Here is a 17,215-nt window from a genome sequence, read left to right as displayed (position 1 = left end):
GTTATGGGAGAGGTGAAAGCTACAGGCTGAGGGATAGATATGGGGGATCAGATATGTAGGTCTAGGGGTAAATATGTAGGGCACAGACTGCCCAAATGAGCATGGACAGGCAGATTTCACAGACAGCAAAGAGCTGGTGCATTAAGGAAGGCTCGTGGCCGCCACGGAGGCTGGAGATAGTGGGAATCAGCATTTCACATCCTAGCAGGAAAGAAAGAAATGTGAATTTGAACCAGACAAGAGTGCCTCAGAAAAAATGTAGTCCAGCTTGCAAGAAATAACTCCCAACCCCAAAGTAATTTATTGTTGCTCAGGCAGATAAAAGAAGTGCATAAAATTGGTTCTGCAAGAAGGTCAAATTAAGTACATGAACAAAATACAAGCATATTATCTATGTATGTGTGTATATACACATATCTTCTGCTCAGCATCTCTCATTATAGAACTGAGGATCAATCACAACCCCTCAGGGTTTCTTGTCTGGTCCATTGGCTCCTAGCCAGACAACCTCCCTCCATGGCATTAGACTGGGGGAATGATGAAGGAATAAAGAATTACATTAAAACAGGAGAATGGGAGATGGATTCACTGAGCACTATGGGCTGCCAGGTGGTTAGGTACAGGCAGAGACTTCATCAGTCCTTGTGATGTCAGTGCTGCAGTATTACTTTCTCAGCCGGCTGCAAGAGAAAAGTACTACATGAGTACCACCCCTCACTTTTTTTTTTTTTTTTTTTTGCATAGAGAATGACTGCCTGCCTCTGTAGCTGAGGATGCAAACAGTTACTTGAGCATCCACACGGCTGCAGTTTAGGTTTCAGTTACACTGAGCTGCTTACTTGGCAAAGAGAGTTAGAGAACAACTGCATCAGCACTTGTACTGCACAGATTTATCTAGATTTTGATGTATCTGTACAGACTTTGTCCTCTCTTTATGGGGATTATTTTTTAACCTTGATAAAATGTAGGTGAAAACAAGGTGAATTCTTTGACACGTTATGCTCTTCATCACATATACATCCCAGCTGTGATGCAGCATTTCCAATAAACATTCTCACTGAATTCTTGGTGGCAGTGAGAAAAAATTAGATGAAACTAACACAGTTTGCCAATGTCACTGGTGAAATGAAGCAGAAGTCCGGTTCTGTACCCAAACATTCATCGAACTTGTTCGTGCAACCATTTATACTTCCCTCTGCTCTCCACTCCCAGTGACAGAATGGCTGTCAGTGTTTCCAACAGCTGCTTCTGATGCCTGATACCATATAAGCTTAAAGACATGGAAAAGGGCAGCTTCTCTGCTGAGAAATCCTTGCTCCCATGAAAAGGGTCATGACACAATGGTGTATTTCACATCACCCGAGGCCTTTAGGAAAGGGTACAAATCAGACTGTTCTGTGATTTTTTTTTCCTCCCCTTTTGTTACTCCTGGGAGGTTATTGGCAATTTTCACCAAATACAGCAATGCTCTAGCAGAGCTGGAATTAAATTATAGACATAATAGATTTTTAAAATTTAGGTTTCATCCTTGTGCTTGTTTGTGTGCCTTCCACCTCCACAACCTTGATATCCAGATCTCAGATTCACTGTGGACCCTACCAAAGGACTTTGGAACTCCTGCTTGGGTTGGGCTAGCATCTCTCAACACTAAGATAATTTGAGTAAAACAACTCTGCTCAACAGTTTCCCGCACAGTGCTACCATGGGAGTGGGATTTTGCATAGCTCATAACTCTTAAGCAGGATTTAACATGAGTAAGAGCTGAAAATGCTGAAATGCAGCTGCACTGTTTCACCAAAGAGGCTCAAGTTCAATTTCTTCCCGCCAGTTATCCAGCCCCTCTCTCTTGAAAACAGTCTTTGCCCATTCTGGGTGCCCTCATCGCCACTTACTGTTGGCACTGACATGTCTTGTTTTCCAGCAAGTATTGTCTTGCTTGTGCCATCCTTTTTGTCCGTTGCTGCCAGGAGAGAAGGGACAAAAAATAATTGGATATTTTTATGCTTCAAATGCTTTCCTGTGAAGTGGTAGTAAAGTGCTGTCTGACATCTGCAGATTGCCCATCTCAAAAACTTGCCTTGAGTCTAAGGATTGACCCTTTGTCTGTTCTGCCCTGCACCCAAACAGGAAATCTGACTCGTCCTGTGGTTTGGAGAGTCAATAATCTCTGCACCTTTCACAGGGACCGTGGCACTCACCCTTCTCCGCTGCCAGCTTATACCACTGATGATGCACAAGCACCCAAGGGCAAACGCCAATAAGCTGCCTCCAATGCTTGCTCCAATTCTCACATATTTAATCCAAACAGAAGCGTCCTCTGTGGGAGGATATAAGTATTTAGACACAGAAACAAATAGAATTCTATAGCTTTAGGGTTGGGACAGGGATGCGATGCTAATTTCCATACCCACGTGGTAATGAAAGCTGATCTTTTTGTCACTGCCTTCTATGAGGTGACAGCTCCACAGCCCTGCAGCACTGATGTTCACCTCCAACTTTACTTCACGCTGCTTTGAGTTCTTCATGTCCATCTCAGTGCCATTCACACGTTCCCAGCGCAAGTAGGCATTGGGTGGGAGCTGTCCAGAGACCTGGCAGGTCAGGGTCATGTTGGCTCCTCTGGAGAGTGGCCCAGCAGGGTTAGCTGAGACTGTAAAGGCAAGAAAAGGACATGTGAGTGAGGGGATGGGAAAATGGGTCCATCAATGCTTTTGGGGCTTGCAGATTTCTGTAGCTCCTGCTCTTCATGACCGACTTCTCTTCCTCTCACCTTTCATCACCACCAGCTCTATCTTGCTCTGTGAATATCTTCCTTGGTACTCCAGCTGGCACTGGTACTGGCCAGAATGGTTGAAATGGACTTTGGGGAGCTTCACTTCTATGGTACCTTCAGGTTTTCTTTCAGGTATCTCAAACAGAAAGTTGTTGCTTTTTTTAGTCTCATGCAGCTGTCCTTGTGCTGTGACATTGAAATCAAGCAGTTTATGAGATTTTGCACTTTCCTGTTGTTTCCAATTCAGCTGTCCTGTGAAACCTTCTTTCCATTTTATATTCTGGGAGTTCAGATGCCATGACAAGATGACAGTGCTATCAACAGTTGCATACTTTCTTTCCAAATCTGGATTCTGAAAACCTGAATTTAGAAGAGACAAGGAATACAGAGGCAGGAAAAGACATGGTTATGCTTCCCCATGTCTACCCTTGATCCAGAGTGAGGCACACTGCACACAGTTTAAAAAGGACTTGGAGAAAAGCCATGACATCCTCCAGGAAGGTTAAACAGAGGGAGAATAAGACAGCAGAAAGATCCGAAGCTCCCAAGCACAGCAGAGCTGAGAAGAACAGACCCCAAGGAAAGAAGAATCTTCCCCTCACCAAGCCTGGAGAGAAAAATGAGTGCAAGAGTGGAACAGAGTTCAAGCAGCAGAACAATCACCAAGCTGCATTGTTGGAAGCCCTGAGAAGTCAACCCTGGAACACCAGGGCTTGGAATGTGGAGATTAAAAATTAAACTCATGAGCTGAAGGGAACACTGGTTCCCAAGCCTGTGTGTGAGTTCCATTTTTGTTGTCACATACCTAATACATTCACAGCAAAGGAGATGTTCCGATTAATCAATGGAGAGTCTGAATGGACCTGACACACCCAGGTCCCGCTGTCCATAATCTCCAGTTTCTTTAATTTCACTATGTATTTTTGACGGCTCTTGCTTTTTATTTCTGGTATTATTCTGTTATTGTCACTGTCAAACAATACAATGCTGAGATCAGGAAGAGGACTGGATGAATTTTGAATTAAAATCAGTTCAGGGACTTCATTCTGCAGAAAATGCCCATCCAAAGAGATTGTCACTGTAAAAAGAAAATGCACAGCCAGTAAGTCAGTTCCTCTTCCTGCAAGAGAGAGACAAGTGTTACAGCAAAAAGAACCTGGAGATGCTGTGCTCTGGACATGGAGGAGAAATGAACTGTGATAGCCTGGGACAGAAGAAATGCAGCTGGATAAAGAATCCCAGCAGAGAGGTCTCCCCAAGCTCTATGGTTCCCTCCCCTCTTGATGACTACAAGCCCTCCACTCACTCACATTTAAAGATGTGCAGTGAGGTGTGGACTTTGTGAGTGCCGTATTCACAGGTGTAGATGCCGGCATCGGAGAGCTTCAGATTCCACACGCACAGTTGCTTATATTGCATCTTGATGTTAGCTCGGCCAGTAATGAAAGATGGTTCTTTTGAAAAAATAGGATTGGTTAGGAGGGAAGAGGTTTCTCAGCTGTGTCAAGGGAGAAGAGGTAATGAATCCTTACTTTTCCAATATCTAGTATTCTTTTCCATACGCCATAGAAGAGTATCAGAGTACTTCCAGCTCACAACTGTGGCATCCTGAAATAATTGTGAATCAGAAGGTATGCCTGTGCAGTTCAGGGTCACCTCTCCTCCTGTAAGTCCAGTCTGGAATTCATTTTGCTGAGCCATACTGGAGATCAGGCCTGAAAGCCAATACCGACCAAAAAAAGGTGTAAATTCACTTTCTTAAGGACGGCTCAGTGAAGACTTCCCAGCCCTCCAAAAATATGGTGATATTTCTCCCTTTCCCAGACACTGAAATTATCCTCAATTTCTGAATTTGTCACTCCTTTATATCATCAATCAAGCAATCAGTCAATTGCTTGATTACTCTTTTATTACCTGGTTATACTCTTTCACATATATTCAGAAAAAAAGGAAAATACCAGTAGTTATGGTGGACTGACCATCATTCATAATTTTGAAATATCAACTTTACTGAAACAACATTTTCCCACTGGATAAGACTTAGTTATTCTACTGGTAGCAAATGTCAATCCTCCTTCACTCCCCACTCAACACTTGATGCAACACTGACAAATTTGCTCACACCTTCTTCCAGTTTTTGCATGGACAAAGACTGAAAACACAGCAAAATGAAGAAATAAAGTGAAAAAGAAAGAAAGAATGCTTACCTAATGTCAGTTCCTGTTCTTGGGAGGAGGGATATGTGACAGTAAAAGAAATAGGATGTATAAGGTTGAAAAAACATTAGGAGTGGTTTTTTTGGGAGAATAATTTCCTTTCTTTCACTGTAAGGAAGGTTTCTGCAGATTTTAAGAAGGAGATGGAGTTGCCAGAGGTAAGATTGGGAATCACAGGGTTGTGATCTCCTGCCTCATTGTTGGTAAGCTCTCAGAGATGTCTAACCTGCAAATCCCCCAGGTGACCTGAGTACTGAAGAGCTGTAGAAGTGTAAAATGAAAAGTTTAATGTAGGGTTTGTCAGAAGTTACATCACTCTAAGAGGTAACCTGCAACAGTACCCATACAGGTTTTAAATAATTGCACATTGGACTACAGAAGTTTATGATTTTGTCTTTAATTGTGAAATTAAAAATGTTATTAATAGGAGTTGGTATCTTTTGCTTTTTATTTGCTTCTAGAATGCACAAAAGATTTCCAGTCTTTTCTCTGTGACCAGAGGAATCAAAGCTGAGTATCTGAGAAATGCTGGCTTGGCCTTATTCATTGTCTTGCCTTTCTTGGAAAATGAACACTAAAAAATCTACCAAAGCTTATAACATTAGCAGTCAAGCTAAGCAAGCCAGTAGCATTCCATTTTCCAGGGCAGATCTGTGATGACATTACGAAGATCACATCACAGATGTGGTTACGCATCACAGATATGTTTTTGCCCAGACAGCTGGAGGCAATGTGGAGGGCATATTTTCCACTCTGCTTGGTTCTCACAGGACCCCCACTCCTGCATCTCTGTGGGGCAGCTTCCCAAACCCTGGTTTTGGCTGGCAGGCTCAGCAGGCTGGCTGGGAACCACCTGAATCCCAAAGCTAAACCGTGTGAGGAAATTTGTACAACACATCAGAAAGAGCCTAGAAATGCACTGAGGGTTGTGAGGCCTGTGAAAAGGCTGTGAGAACCATGAGGGTTTGTTGAGCCCAGGACTCACCCAGATGCAGAAGCAGGAAGGCAGCAGGCATGCAGCTCAGGGCTGTGCCGCACGGCTGCATCGCTGGGGAACGCTCCTCCCGTCCACGGAGAGCAGGGCTGGAAAGGCTATCACTGTCAAGGGATCTTATCCTGGAAGACCCAAATGCTCTGTTAACATGTTTGATTATTCAGACCTCAATGGATGGGACTTGTGTTCCCAATCAGCTCCCACCATCGTTCAGCACAACAAAATAGAAGCTTATTGGGAAAGTCACCAGAGCCCTTTGTTTCAGCGAAGAATCCATCTGCAGCGTGCCCCTGGAGTTTGGTAATAAACATTTCATTTTACTCATCCCTAGGTTTCTGGCATTCATCAGGCAGCAGCTGTTTATACTGCCAAGACTTCTGTGCTTTTTTACTTCTCTATGGTGGGTTATCATCACTCTTGCAGAGATTAAAGCTAAACACATACAGGGCTGCATTAGCAAGAGCACAGCCAGCACGGCTGGAAGCAGAGTGAAGTAATTATTTCTCTCTATTTGGCACACCTGAGGTCTCATCTAGGATACAGGGTACTGTTTTGGGCCCCCAGTACAAGAATGATGCCAACAAACTGTATGGAGTTCAGTGGAGGGCTAGTGAGATGGTGAGGAAGTTGGAGCACCTGACATACAGGGAGAGGCAGAAAACTGGGCTTGATAGGGAGAAGGGAGCCAAAGTGATTTCTAATTTCAGTTTCCCATTATCTAATGGATATTACCTAGAAGAATAAGCCACATTCTTCTCAGATGTGCACAGGGGAGGAACAGGAGGCAGCAGCCATATGTTGAGCAGGGAAATGTTGACTAGATAGAAGGAAAACTTTCTTCCCACTGAAGGTGGTTCAGCAACGGAGTAGATGCCAAGAGACGCCAGGCAATCTCCACCATTGGAGACACTCTGGAGTTGCCTTGTCAAGCCCTGAGCAACAGGTTGTAGTTTTAGAGTCAACTCAGGTCTGAGTAGAATTAACTGGAGACCTCCCAATGTCTCTTGCCATCTAAATATTTCTATATATTTGTGCTTCTACCATTACAACCATCTTTAGGCTGTTATTAATATTTTTCTTCAGCTTTGGTTGGTTTTTTGTTTGTTTGTTTTTTTTTTTTTAACTTCTTACCTTACCTTAAAAAATTTCAATAACCAGCAAGTCTGATGTTGGAAAGATATGTTTGAATTCTTAAGATTATTCAATGAAAAGTATATGGAAAAGGGAGGAATGTGGTCCAAAAGAAGAAGTTGCATTAATGGTAGCAAAACCTTAAGTGGGAACTGGAAGCTAATGGTCATATCAAGGTGAGTTACCAAATTAGATGTAGTTTCTGACTCTAGCAAAAACCAAGTGCTGGTAAACAGCTGCAGCGGGGTGGGGTGACAAGGTGAAGGGGACCATGGCTGCTGATGCAAGGACATTTCTGATCTCTCCATCCCTAAACCAAGGCATATATCACAGAAGGGAAGCCAAGCAGCTTAAAAGCTCTGGGGAATGAGCAAACCAGCGAGGTGACCTCACTCCTCTGAGAGCAGGCAGTCCCCATGTCAGGCATGTGGCAGACTGAAGGCTGGAGTCTTAATGGGATTAAACTCAAAAGAAACACATGAATAATTTTCTACAATATTTATATGTACGATGTGCAATATTAAGTGTAATATATTCTATTAGAGGATAATTTAATACTGAAATTAATTTAATGATCAGAGCATGTGAAGCTATCAAAGAGTAGATGAAAACATCAGCACTACATTTAAATGGAGATCAGGTCAGCACAACATCTGACATCCAGACCAATGTACAGACATGCAGAGATGAAAAATATGTGTGCAAAAGCAAGACAGCAGCCATATGCACCATCAGAAGAGAAACAGGTGGCAAAGACAGTCAGAGGAGACTTGTGGCTTGCCTCGTGCAAAACAAAAAACCCACCCCAGGTCAGGAAATATTTGCATGAGCTGTTTTCTGTGAAAATTGTAAAACAAAGGAGCAAGTACAGATGATTGGAGATCACTCCTAACAAGATGCAGAGGCAGTAATGAAGCAGTTTGCTGGGTTAAGCTGCAGAATAAAGAAAGGGGCACTAACAAGGCATCTGTATGCATCTCACTCTGAAGGAACATCGATAACTGAGAACTGGCACAGGGCCCTGGGTAAGATCCATTCCTAAGGTGACAGGAGAAACCTCATCCCTGCTGTGAAATCTCACATCACCTGTTCCTGTGGGGCGAAGAAGTCAGCCCCCACTCTAAAGTAATATCTGTGAATTAACAGTTCAGTGATGGGTTTCAAATTTTTGAAGTCATTAAACTTTATATAAAACCTAAAGGTAATGGAACAAGTAAAAATTAATGAAATCGCTGAGTCACACCTCATAATTTTGTTTTGACTGGGAATCTCTATTCTCCTGTCATATGGCTTCAGTTTATTCTTTGCCTTCTTGCTTCCTGGTTATTGAAAAAACCACACAACCAGAGCACTGTGGGACTGGTGAACTGCTGACCTTGTGCACCTTGGTAGATGCAGATTGATGCATCTTTGTTCTTCTGTTTCTTCTCTTGGTTTCACATCTTCTGCATTCCCACTTTGTTCACACTAATCTTTGTATTTCTGTGGCAGATCTCCACAGTGCGATGTTACCACCTACATGTTACAAATCAGTGGGGAAAATGGGTTGCCTTCCGCTAGGATTTCTTTTACACACTTTCCCTCTCTCCCTGTTTATTTCTACTTCTCATGCATGCCACTTCCTATTCTCCCCTGCCTTCCTATCTCCTTCTGGATCCCTCCAGGCCAGATCACAGGCAAGGCTGCTCCGGATCTCAGTGTGCAAGGCTCTGCTGTGTTAACCGAGCAAGCTGCTCTCATTAGCGGATGCTCGTAGCAGACCCACAGCCTCCTTACAGGCAGCCCAGCTGCATCCTACGGTGGTACTCATAAATTAAGCGGTGTCACAGAATGTCCCCAGGCACTGGAACATACTCATCAGTCCTGTTAAATTGCTAGTACATTTCCTGACACATTTTTGGCCGGGGACAACTCTCGCTGTCCCGAGCAACTCTTGGGATGCATTTAGGTGTTAGCATGGGCCAGGGACCTCTCCCATTAGGTGGCTGGCATGTGGCCAGTTCATTTTGGAGGTTAAGTGAGTTTAATAGCCCAGACCATCTCATGCCAGCTGGCCTCTGTGCCAGAAACAGTCCAGGCATACTTGATTTATTAGCACATCTAGCAACGGAGGAGCAGGGCTCCCTCCCAAGTGAACATTGATTTCCTTTTCATTTTAACTTCCCCCTCTTATTAAACTGGTTTAATTTCCTTCTTGACTTATTTTAATGATCCTTGCCTCTCTGAGGGATAGAAAAAGGAGAGCTGAGGTAGTGAGTGGGCTTGCTTCAGAGAATGATGCCTGCAGGACCAAGTCATGCCTGGAGAACATCTGCTTGAGAGCAGGGCTGGCAGCCCCTCAGTCCCTCCAGTACCAAACCCCAGTGGGTGATGGCTACAGAGACCTCTCCACAAGCTGGCACTTCCATGGCACAGGAGGAAACTTAAATTTATAAAAACCCCAACAAATAAAAACTCGGCAACCACTCCTGATGCAGAGCAGGCCATCTCCTTTTCTCGGTGCGTTCCTGTGCCTCTTCCTTGCAGTGTGGTTTTGGTTTCTCCTCTCGCTCTTGTTTGTGGCTGTGCTTTTGATCTGGCAGCAGCTCGTTCTGTCAGGGTGGGGGGGCCCCCCAGCCCTCCCTCCCCACGGGGGCTCCACACCTCAGTTTCCGCTGCGGCATTTCCCCTTCTGCCTGCCGGGCCAGGGCTCAGGGATGCAGCTGCGGCTCGCCCTGCTCGAGAGTTAGGCTCAGCTCTGGGGCTCTGGGCTAAAGGGGTTCACCTCTCTTCTTCTCGGCTGAAAAATCTGAAACAAATCTGTTGGCTCTTTTACCAAATAGTGGTTTCTTTGAATTTATTCCTTAATGTTAAAGCGAATGTCAGGTGAGCAGCAGGCAGGGCAAGAGATGAAATGCAATGAAAATAGCCAGCAGAGAGCAAAGTTATGACAGCAGTGAGTCATTTCATGATCTCTGCTGTCCCCCTGGACTGTTTGATCCTCCCTCCATTTCCTCCTGAGCATCTCTGCTCACCCAAGAGCAGGTGTCACCCTCCCATTGGAGCTCCTGGGAGAGGGATGCACTGGAGCAGGATCCATGGGGTCACACAGGTGAAAGCAGCTGATCCTCCCTGGGAGAGGTCCCACCATCAGGACAAGGAGGGTGGTGATGTCACTGTGTCAGCACCAGCTGAGCTCCCCTCAGCCATGAACTACCCCATGCCCAGTCACATGCCTGTAACCACGTGGAGGTCACAAGAAGTGGCTCCATCTCCACAGCCCAGGCTGCTCCCTTCTGTCCTAAGGGGAAGCCGAGAGTTGCCTTTCTAAAGCCACCGGAGGCTGTGACTAATAAAAGCACTGTGATGCACTCTGAAATCAGCTCCTCCACCAGCCTTCCAAGCCATGTATGTGCTTGGGATGACATTTGGGTATCATCCCTCCTTAATTTTGCTCTGGTGAATACAGGGTCCCCACATGAGGCTGTGGCAGATCAGGCGGGCACCGTCTCTGGGTGCTTGAGAGCCGCTCGTGGGGATGAGGTGGATGCCCAGTTTGGATGAGCCGAGCCCTGCTGTGCTGCAGGCAGACATGTTTGTGAGACACTGAGGAGGACAAAGGAAAAGTCGGGGAGACCTCACCACAGCCTTTCAGTACTTAAAAGGATCTTGCAAAAAAGATGAAGAGCAACTTTTTAGATAGTCAGATAGTGATAAGAGAAGAAGGAACGGTTTTAAACTGAAAGAGTGTTGGTTTAGATCAAATGTTAGGAAGAAATCTTTTACTCAGAGACCGATGAGGCACTGCAACAGGTTGCCCAGATGGCTGCTCCATCCCTGGAAGTGTTCAAGGCCAGGCTGGAAGGGGCTTTGGGTGACCTGGTCTAGTGGAAGGTGTCCTTGCCTGTGGCAGGGGTGTTGGAATGAGCTGTTTTCTAAAAGTCCCTTCCAACCCAAACCATTCTGTGATCCTATGACTCTAACCTTCACCAGGGACTGTTGAGTTCATAGTGGAGAGCACTGAGCAGGAACCTGAACTCAACCCTCATGTGGAGGAATATCTGAGGTGGCTGATGGAGGCTGAGTAGGATACGCCACCTGAAAGTTGAAAAATTCAACCCAGAAATGAAATTCCTGCTTTCAACAGCACAGCAGCCCATGTAAGGGGAAAACAAATCCTTTTTATGTTGTCCTGAAATTGCAAGGATCCCTCTTTTTCCAAGAAATCCTGCTCACTCAGCCCTGAGCTAATGGATCAGGCAGTATTGGCAGCTAGTGTCAGGCAGTGAGCCAGTCAGCCTGGATTAGCAGAACAGACCCCTCCAGTCTCGGCACGTACAGATGTAAATAGACATCCTTACTTAGCTAGAGACTGGCATCTTCTTATTTTTGCAGGCTTTTTTTAGAATAAAGTTCCCCTTCCTGCAGGGTACGTGGAGAAGGTGATAGCAAGTGGCAGCTGGTAGAGGGCTGCTTCCCAATACATTTGCAGCCCTTGGGGATATGCAGTCACCAGTGACAGGCCCTCATATAGGACATATTTCCCTATATATGGGTTTAAAAGATCCATGAGATCCCCAGGCTCTGAGGCAAGTTGAGCTTTTCGTAACACCCTTTTTTCATGCCCCTTTCATAGGAAATTCCAGGGAAACAGTTTTTAGTTAAAATTAAAAGGCTTGGAGAATTGCACAGCCAAAAGTATTATCAAGTCAAAGGTTTAAGATAGTTTTACAGCAGGCCTTTAAGCGGGACAAAACCAATCCATTTGTGCTGAAACAGCAACTTGAGTGGAGTAATAAAGTTCATAGCATTAAAAAACCCGAAAACATGCTGGCCTCTTAGCAGAAGAAAGAGTTTCCTTACCTCTTTTCTCTCAGCCTCTGTGCTTCTGTCTCCTTGTGTTTGTCACCTGCCGTAATTGATCTCACCCAACTACAGCTGAAACAAAAGAAGAACGAAGTTGATGTTCAGCGAGCAGATGTAGGGTTGGCCTTGATGTCTCCTCCTCTCCAGCCGCTGCCACAGCAAGGTCTTGCTGCCCGTCCAGGTTCTGCTGACATCCGCCAACGTCTCTAGATGGTGATTTTCCAAAGGCACGTGATTTCAGCTCTGGGTGTGAACAGAAATGGACCTGAGCGGAAGGCGATGCATGGCAGCGCTGGGGAGAGTGAGTGTGCGAAACAGAGAGAGCCGATCGGCACGGGGCAGCCGATGGAGCCCGTGACGGGCTGAAACTTCAGCATGGGTGGCTGGCAGCTGGCTCTGCTCCTCTGGGGAGGACAGCTCACCAACTAGCAGGTTAGCTGGGCACATCCAGACCCAGCCCACGCCTCCCGCACTCTCTAAGAGCAATCTGAGCTCCGTTTCCCAGCCTGTCTCCTGCACCACCACTAAGAGGAGGCACCTCTGAGGAGCTGACCCCAGCCCCACCTTTCTCTGCAGTATTATTTCTGAGATTTAGGGTGAGATGAGAGATTATTTTATTTATAGCGGTGGTGGCTTTTCCTTGGCTGTCGGCCAGCACCCACTCAGCTGCTCTCTCATTCCCCCTCCTCAGCAAGGCAGAGGGAGAAGATGTGAAAAACCCTCTCAGGTCAGGATAAGGACAAGGAGATCTCTCCCCGGCTACCATCATGGGCAAAACTGACTTAACTTGGGGAAAGGTTAATTTAATTTATGGCCAATCAAAAACAAATAAATACATAACATAGTGATAATTTTTTTAAAACCCCAACAACTTTAAAAAGCTTCTCTCACCTCTGTTTTCTCCTCAGGCTGAACTTCACACCTGACTCTTCTATCCCTCCCTCCTCCCCCAAAGTGTCACAGGGGACAGGTCATCGGAGTCATTGTCAGTTCATGGCACTTCATCTCTGCTGCTTCTTCCTGCTTATGCTGTTCCTCTGTTGCACTGTGGGGTCCTTCAAGAAATGCTCTGATATGGATTCCTCCCATGGACTGCAGTTTTTTATGCTCATCTTGACTTTTTTACAGTGAAAACAATCAGTCACCAGAACAACTTCCCCAGGGATGTGACAGAGTTGCCATTGCTGGAGGCTTTCAAGGTGTGATTGGGTAGGATGCTAGATAATCTCAGCCATGAACCCAGTGTGGGTCCTCCATAGGCCACATCTCCTGCCAGAAAATCTACTCCAGTGCAGACTCTCCATGGGCTGCAGGGAAATCTCAGCTCTGGCACCTGGAGCACCTCTTGCCCCTCCTTCTCTCCTGATCTTGGTGTCTGCAGGGCTGTTTCTCTCTTGTATTGTCCTTCCTGCCTCCCACAGCAGCTGTGCACAGCTTTTTACCCTTTGTTAAACACACTGTCACAAAGGTGTCAACAGCATCACCGATGAGCTCAGCCTTGGTCTGCAGTGGGTCTGCTCTGGGGCTGTCTGGAGGTGGCTCTGACTGTCATCAGGGGGCCAAATCCTTCTCACGTCTCACAGAAGCCACTGATGCAGCCCCTCCAGTACCAAAAGCTTGCCCTGTAAAGCCACTGTGAGGTTACTCTTCAGTAACCTGTACCAACCTGCACTGCTACTGAATCTCAGCTGTTTCCCGTCTCTGTAGGGTGGAGGAGGGGGCTTTTGTGGTTTCCCACCCACATTAGGTCTCTCTCTGAATCCCAGCCTCAGCCAAGGTGGCGGAAACCCACTGAGCCCCAGACACAGCTGAGATTTCATCTCTGTGCCACCCACTCTTCTCCTTTAGGCACTGACTTGCCCCTTTGCCTGAGGATGGGGGTGTGAGATGCAGCCAGGCTTTGGGGGCAGCAGGGACAGACAGCCACAGCAGCAAGGCTCACAGTGTGCCACCAGCTGTGCCACAACAGCCGTGGGCAGGCCTCCAGCACAAGAGCTTCTCCATGGATTGTGACTTTGGAGAAAGGTGATGTCCTGTTTCGGAGAGGAGCCAGATGCACGAGTCAGGAACTTGCCAGTGTGGGATACAAAGGATGGGATGGGATGGGATGGGATGGGATGGGATGGGATGGGATGGGATGGGATGGGATGGGATGGGCACTCTGCCAGTGTCCAGAACTTGGGAAAGCCCTTTTCAGAGACACAGCTCTCTGGCAAGGACCTGACATATCACATCAGCATTCTCAAAACTCTCTCACATGTGTCAAATAGAAATATCCTTTCTGGTCCCCAGCTGCCAGAGAAGGAATGTCCTGGGGGAAAAAAAAACAGTGTTAAGAAAACTCAGGTTGGGATTGTAAGGTTTTGGCATCTCAGTGCTTGGGGATCTGAGGCACTGAGCTGATGCTTCAGTTTGCACAGATTCTGGCTCACGTTTTGTCTCCCCAGCATGCTGTAACACAGAAACACTGGCTTGTTTTTAAACAGTTGGTTTATGTCACTGCAAATATCTACCAGAAATAGCATTCCCTGAAGGGGTAAAGCTTGCAAAATGCACTTGAACTTGCTGCAGAGCTGCAAGGAGAAGCAGGGCTGTCGGTCTGAGGTGACCAAGCCACAGGCATGTCACATTGTGAGAGTGCCTCTTCTGGACCCACTGTCACCCTAGGGTGGGGATCCATCTCTTGGTGCTGCTGCAGTTGTGCAGTGAACAGGTGCCTCTGGGACCAAGGGTCACAGCGTGCAGTGACGTGTCTGTATCACTTTCATCCAAGCATCTCAAAGCACTTTGCAAGCATTAATTAAACATCAGAATCCAGAAGGGATGAATAATATTAGCCAGTCAGTCTCTCTTCTGAATGTAATATTCCTCATAAATATTTAACTGGTTTTTAGGTTCTTTGCAAGTCTGGTTCTCACCTCACTGGGGCAGTTGCTGTACTGCACCCCTGGGGAAAGGGGGCTCATCCAGCATCACACAGTGACCCCACGGCACAGCAAGAAGAGCCTGAGCACTGCACATGGCTCTCCCCCCACAAATCAGTGGCTGTCATCTTTCCCTGCTCTATCCCCTGTCTCTCTTTGCTCTAATCCCATCACCAGCAATATTTTTGCAAGCTCGTGTTGGAGAGTAACAGATCCTCTCAGCGGAGAGAAGAAGCTTCCAGGCTGTGCTGGGTGATGGTCACAGTCTGCAGAGACTCTGAGTGCTCCCAAGGAAGAGAGAAATAAAGGGAGAAAAGGGCTTCAGAAATCAGATGTTGAGAAAGACCTTTTGACTGGCTTCACTGGAAAGCCAAGATGCCTCCAGAGAGCATCTCCTTAGAACCAAGTTCCCTGAACATCAGTGGGGGCTCTCAGTGTGCCTCTGTAGACTGATAGTTGAAAGATACCCAGATATGTTGGAAAATTAGTGATTGCTCAAGTGGTATTGGAGAGAAGGAAGGACAAGTGTTTGATGCAGTGTAAAAAAACAGAGCTTCAGGCACCTGCCTAGCAGCAGCTTCAAAGGCCAGGAGCGTTCTCTTTGCCACAGAATAGCTGACACCTGGTGAGCCTCTTGAGAGGCATTTCGGATGCCTGATGTGGGAGCTAGAAACAACAAGCTGAGGGGGCTGCTGAGGGGGCCCAGTGATTTGCCCCTCAGATGAGGAACATCTGTGTTCCTCAGAAATGGGGAAAAATGGGGAGAGATACCTCTCTGCAGGAACTTGGAAGCCTGAACTGGGAAGAAAGGACTCTCTAAGCACATTATCATAAAGGTTCATTTGTTGATCACAGTGGAAAATCAGGAACCCCTCCAGAGAGGTTCTTCACGAGCAAGGGGGTCCCTTGTATTTAGTCAGGAGGGGTGGAGCCTGATGGAGCAAGAGTAGCCAGGTGTGCTGGGAAATCAGGGACTGCTTGGAGGGCACTGGACAGAGAAATCAAGAATCACTGCTTGCAGAAGTGTGTCACCAAAAGCGACAGGGGCTAAAGCAAGCTTAACCAAAACCAATCCCGTGTTAAGGACATGTGAGAAATGCAACAGGCAGGAGGGAGGTGCCTGGGGGGGTTAGGGACCTATGTAGGGTGCGTATTGCTTTACTCTCTCGCTATTAGTGGCCTTGGCAAGAGCAAGGGGGAGGAGCTGGTGGCGGAATGTTTCGGTGCGCAGCTGGAGGTGCTCGGTCGGCGCAGGATCCGCCGCGCGGTGCGCTAGATGGCGGCATTGGCTCGGCGCAAGGAGCCGGCAGGGACCGCGGAGCGGCCCCGCAGAGCCCTGCGAGCTCCTGGAATCACACAGAGGTGCTGGAAGCAGCCTGAAAGATCCAGCCCGACATCCTGCCATGGGCAGCAACACCTTCCGATAGACCGGGATCCAACCTGCGCTTGAACACTGCCGGGGATGGGGCACCCACAGCTTCCCTGGCAACCTGTGCCAGTGCCTCACCACCCTTACAGTGAAGAATTTCTTCCTAACAGCTGATTTAGGGTTTTGAAGGGCTGGGGAGTGCCTGAGCAGAGGGTCCTAACTGAGCTCCTGACAGCCCCCAAAGCTTGCTAGGGATTTTGCTGGTGTGTCCTCCTTGGTCCATTTCACATACCAAAAGGGGGAATGCTGACCTGGTGACAAGACACACAGTGCTTGTAAAAGAAGAGGAACCTCAGTGAGAATGAGAATTACTAAATCCTTGCAAAATCTGCCCCTGTGTGTGACTTTCTGTGTTTCTGGGCACAGTGTCCTGTGTCCTCCTGCCACGAGACCCCCTGAGACCCACCGGTTCAGGTAGGAGGGACACCCTTTTCAGAGCAGCTTTTGGAGGGAGTGGCATTGAACTGGCAGGCCAGCGGGATGGAAACCCAGGGGAGAAACTCCTAAGCATGATGGAATCCACAACTATGAAAAGACTGTCCCAGATGCTTTGGAACTTAGTGGGAGGCACAAGATGCACTACCCACAACAACAACATTCCCACAAGGAGCTTGGTTTGATGGTTTTTCCTTTAGAAGGCAAAAGCAAAACCCTACATATTTTGGGTTTATTCACCAAAGTGTTGAAACAACAGAAGAAAAGTACTAAGTTGTGGGAATTTTTTTGCAAGATTGGTGCTGATATCGTTCCCATAAATTTGACAAGCACATATAAAACTCAGTGTGCCTTAGTAGCCTACATAATTTGAGATCTGGTTTTAATGTTTCATTGTTTATAAAAGGCTGTGCAGAATGCACAAAGACCACATTAAATCTATTTTTCTTGTTGCTCTTTTGTCAGATT

The 17,215-nt window shown here is 46.7% G+C and overlaps 1 protein-coding gene across 1 annotated transcript; it reads right to left on the bottom strand.

The window, feature by feature from the left end:
* Nucleotides 1-1,830: 1,830 nt before the first annotated feature.
* Nucleotides 1,831-6,035, bottom strand: CD4 (CD4 molecule). Its single transcript, XM_031503730.2, has 8 exons — nucleotides 5,975-6,035; nucleotides 4,306-4,488; nucleotides 4,084-4,227; nucleotides 3,579-3,851; nucleotides 2,771-3,133; nucleotides 2,408-2,650; nucleotides 2,199-2,317; nucleotides 1,831-1,960 (listed from the first exon to the last, which is right to left on the bottom strand). Exons 1-8 carry the CDS (start codon nucleotides 6,033-6,035, stop codon nucleotides 1,889-1,891), a joined length of 1,458 nt encoding a protein of 485 aa, XP_031359590.2. The 3' UTR covers nucleotides 1,831-1,888.
* Between the last annotated feature and the right edge of the window lie 11,180 nt (nucleotides 6,036-17,215).

The sequence above is a fragment of the Lonchura striata genome, chromosome 2 (genome assembly GCF_046129695.1).
Source record: "Lonchura striata isolate bLonStr1 chromosome 2, bLonStr1.mat, whole genome shotgun sequence".
In the NCBI taxonomy this organism is placed as follows: Eukaryota; Metazoa; Chordata; class Aves; order Passeriformes; family Estrildidae; genus Lonchura; species Lonchura striata.
Note: the sequence above shows the minus strand (reverse complement) of the source record. Positions and strands in the feature narration are given on the sequence as shown.

Coding starts and splice junctions, on each gene's coding strand:
- CD4 (XM_031503730.2), bottom strand. CDS start 6,035: ATGCAGCCGTGCGGCACAGCCCTGAGCTGCATGCCTGCTGCCTTCCTG. Junction 4,228..4,305: donor GAATACTAGATATTGGAAAA/GTAAGGATTCAT, acceptor TTTTTTCAAAAG/AACCATCTTTCATTACTGGC. Junction 3,852..4,083: donor CTCACTGCACATCTTTAAAT/GTGAGTGAGTGG, acceptor TTCTTTTTACAG/TGACAATCTCTTTGGATGGG.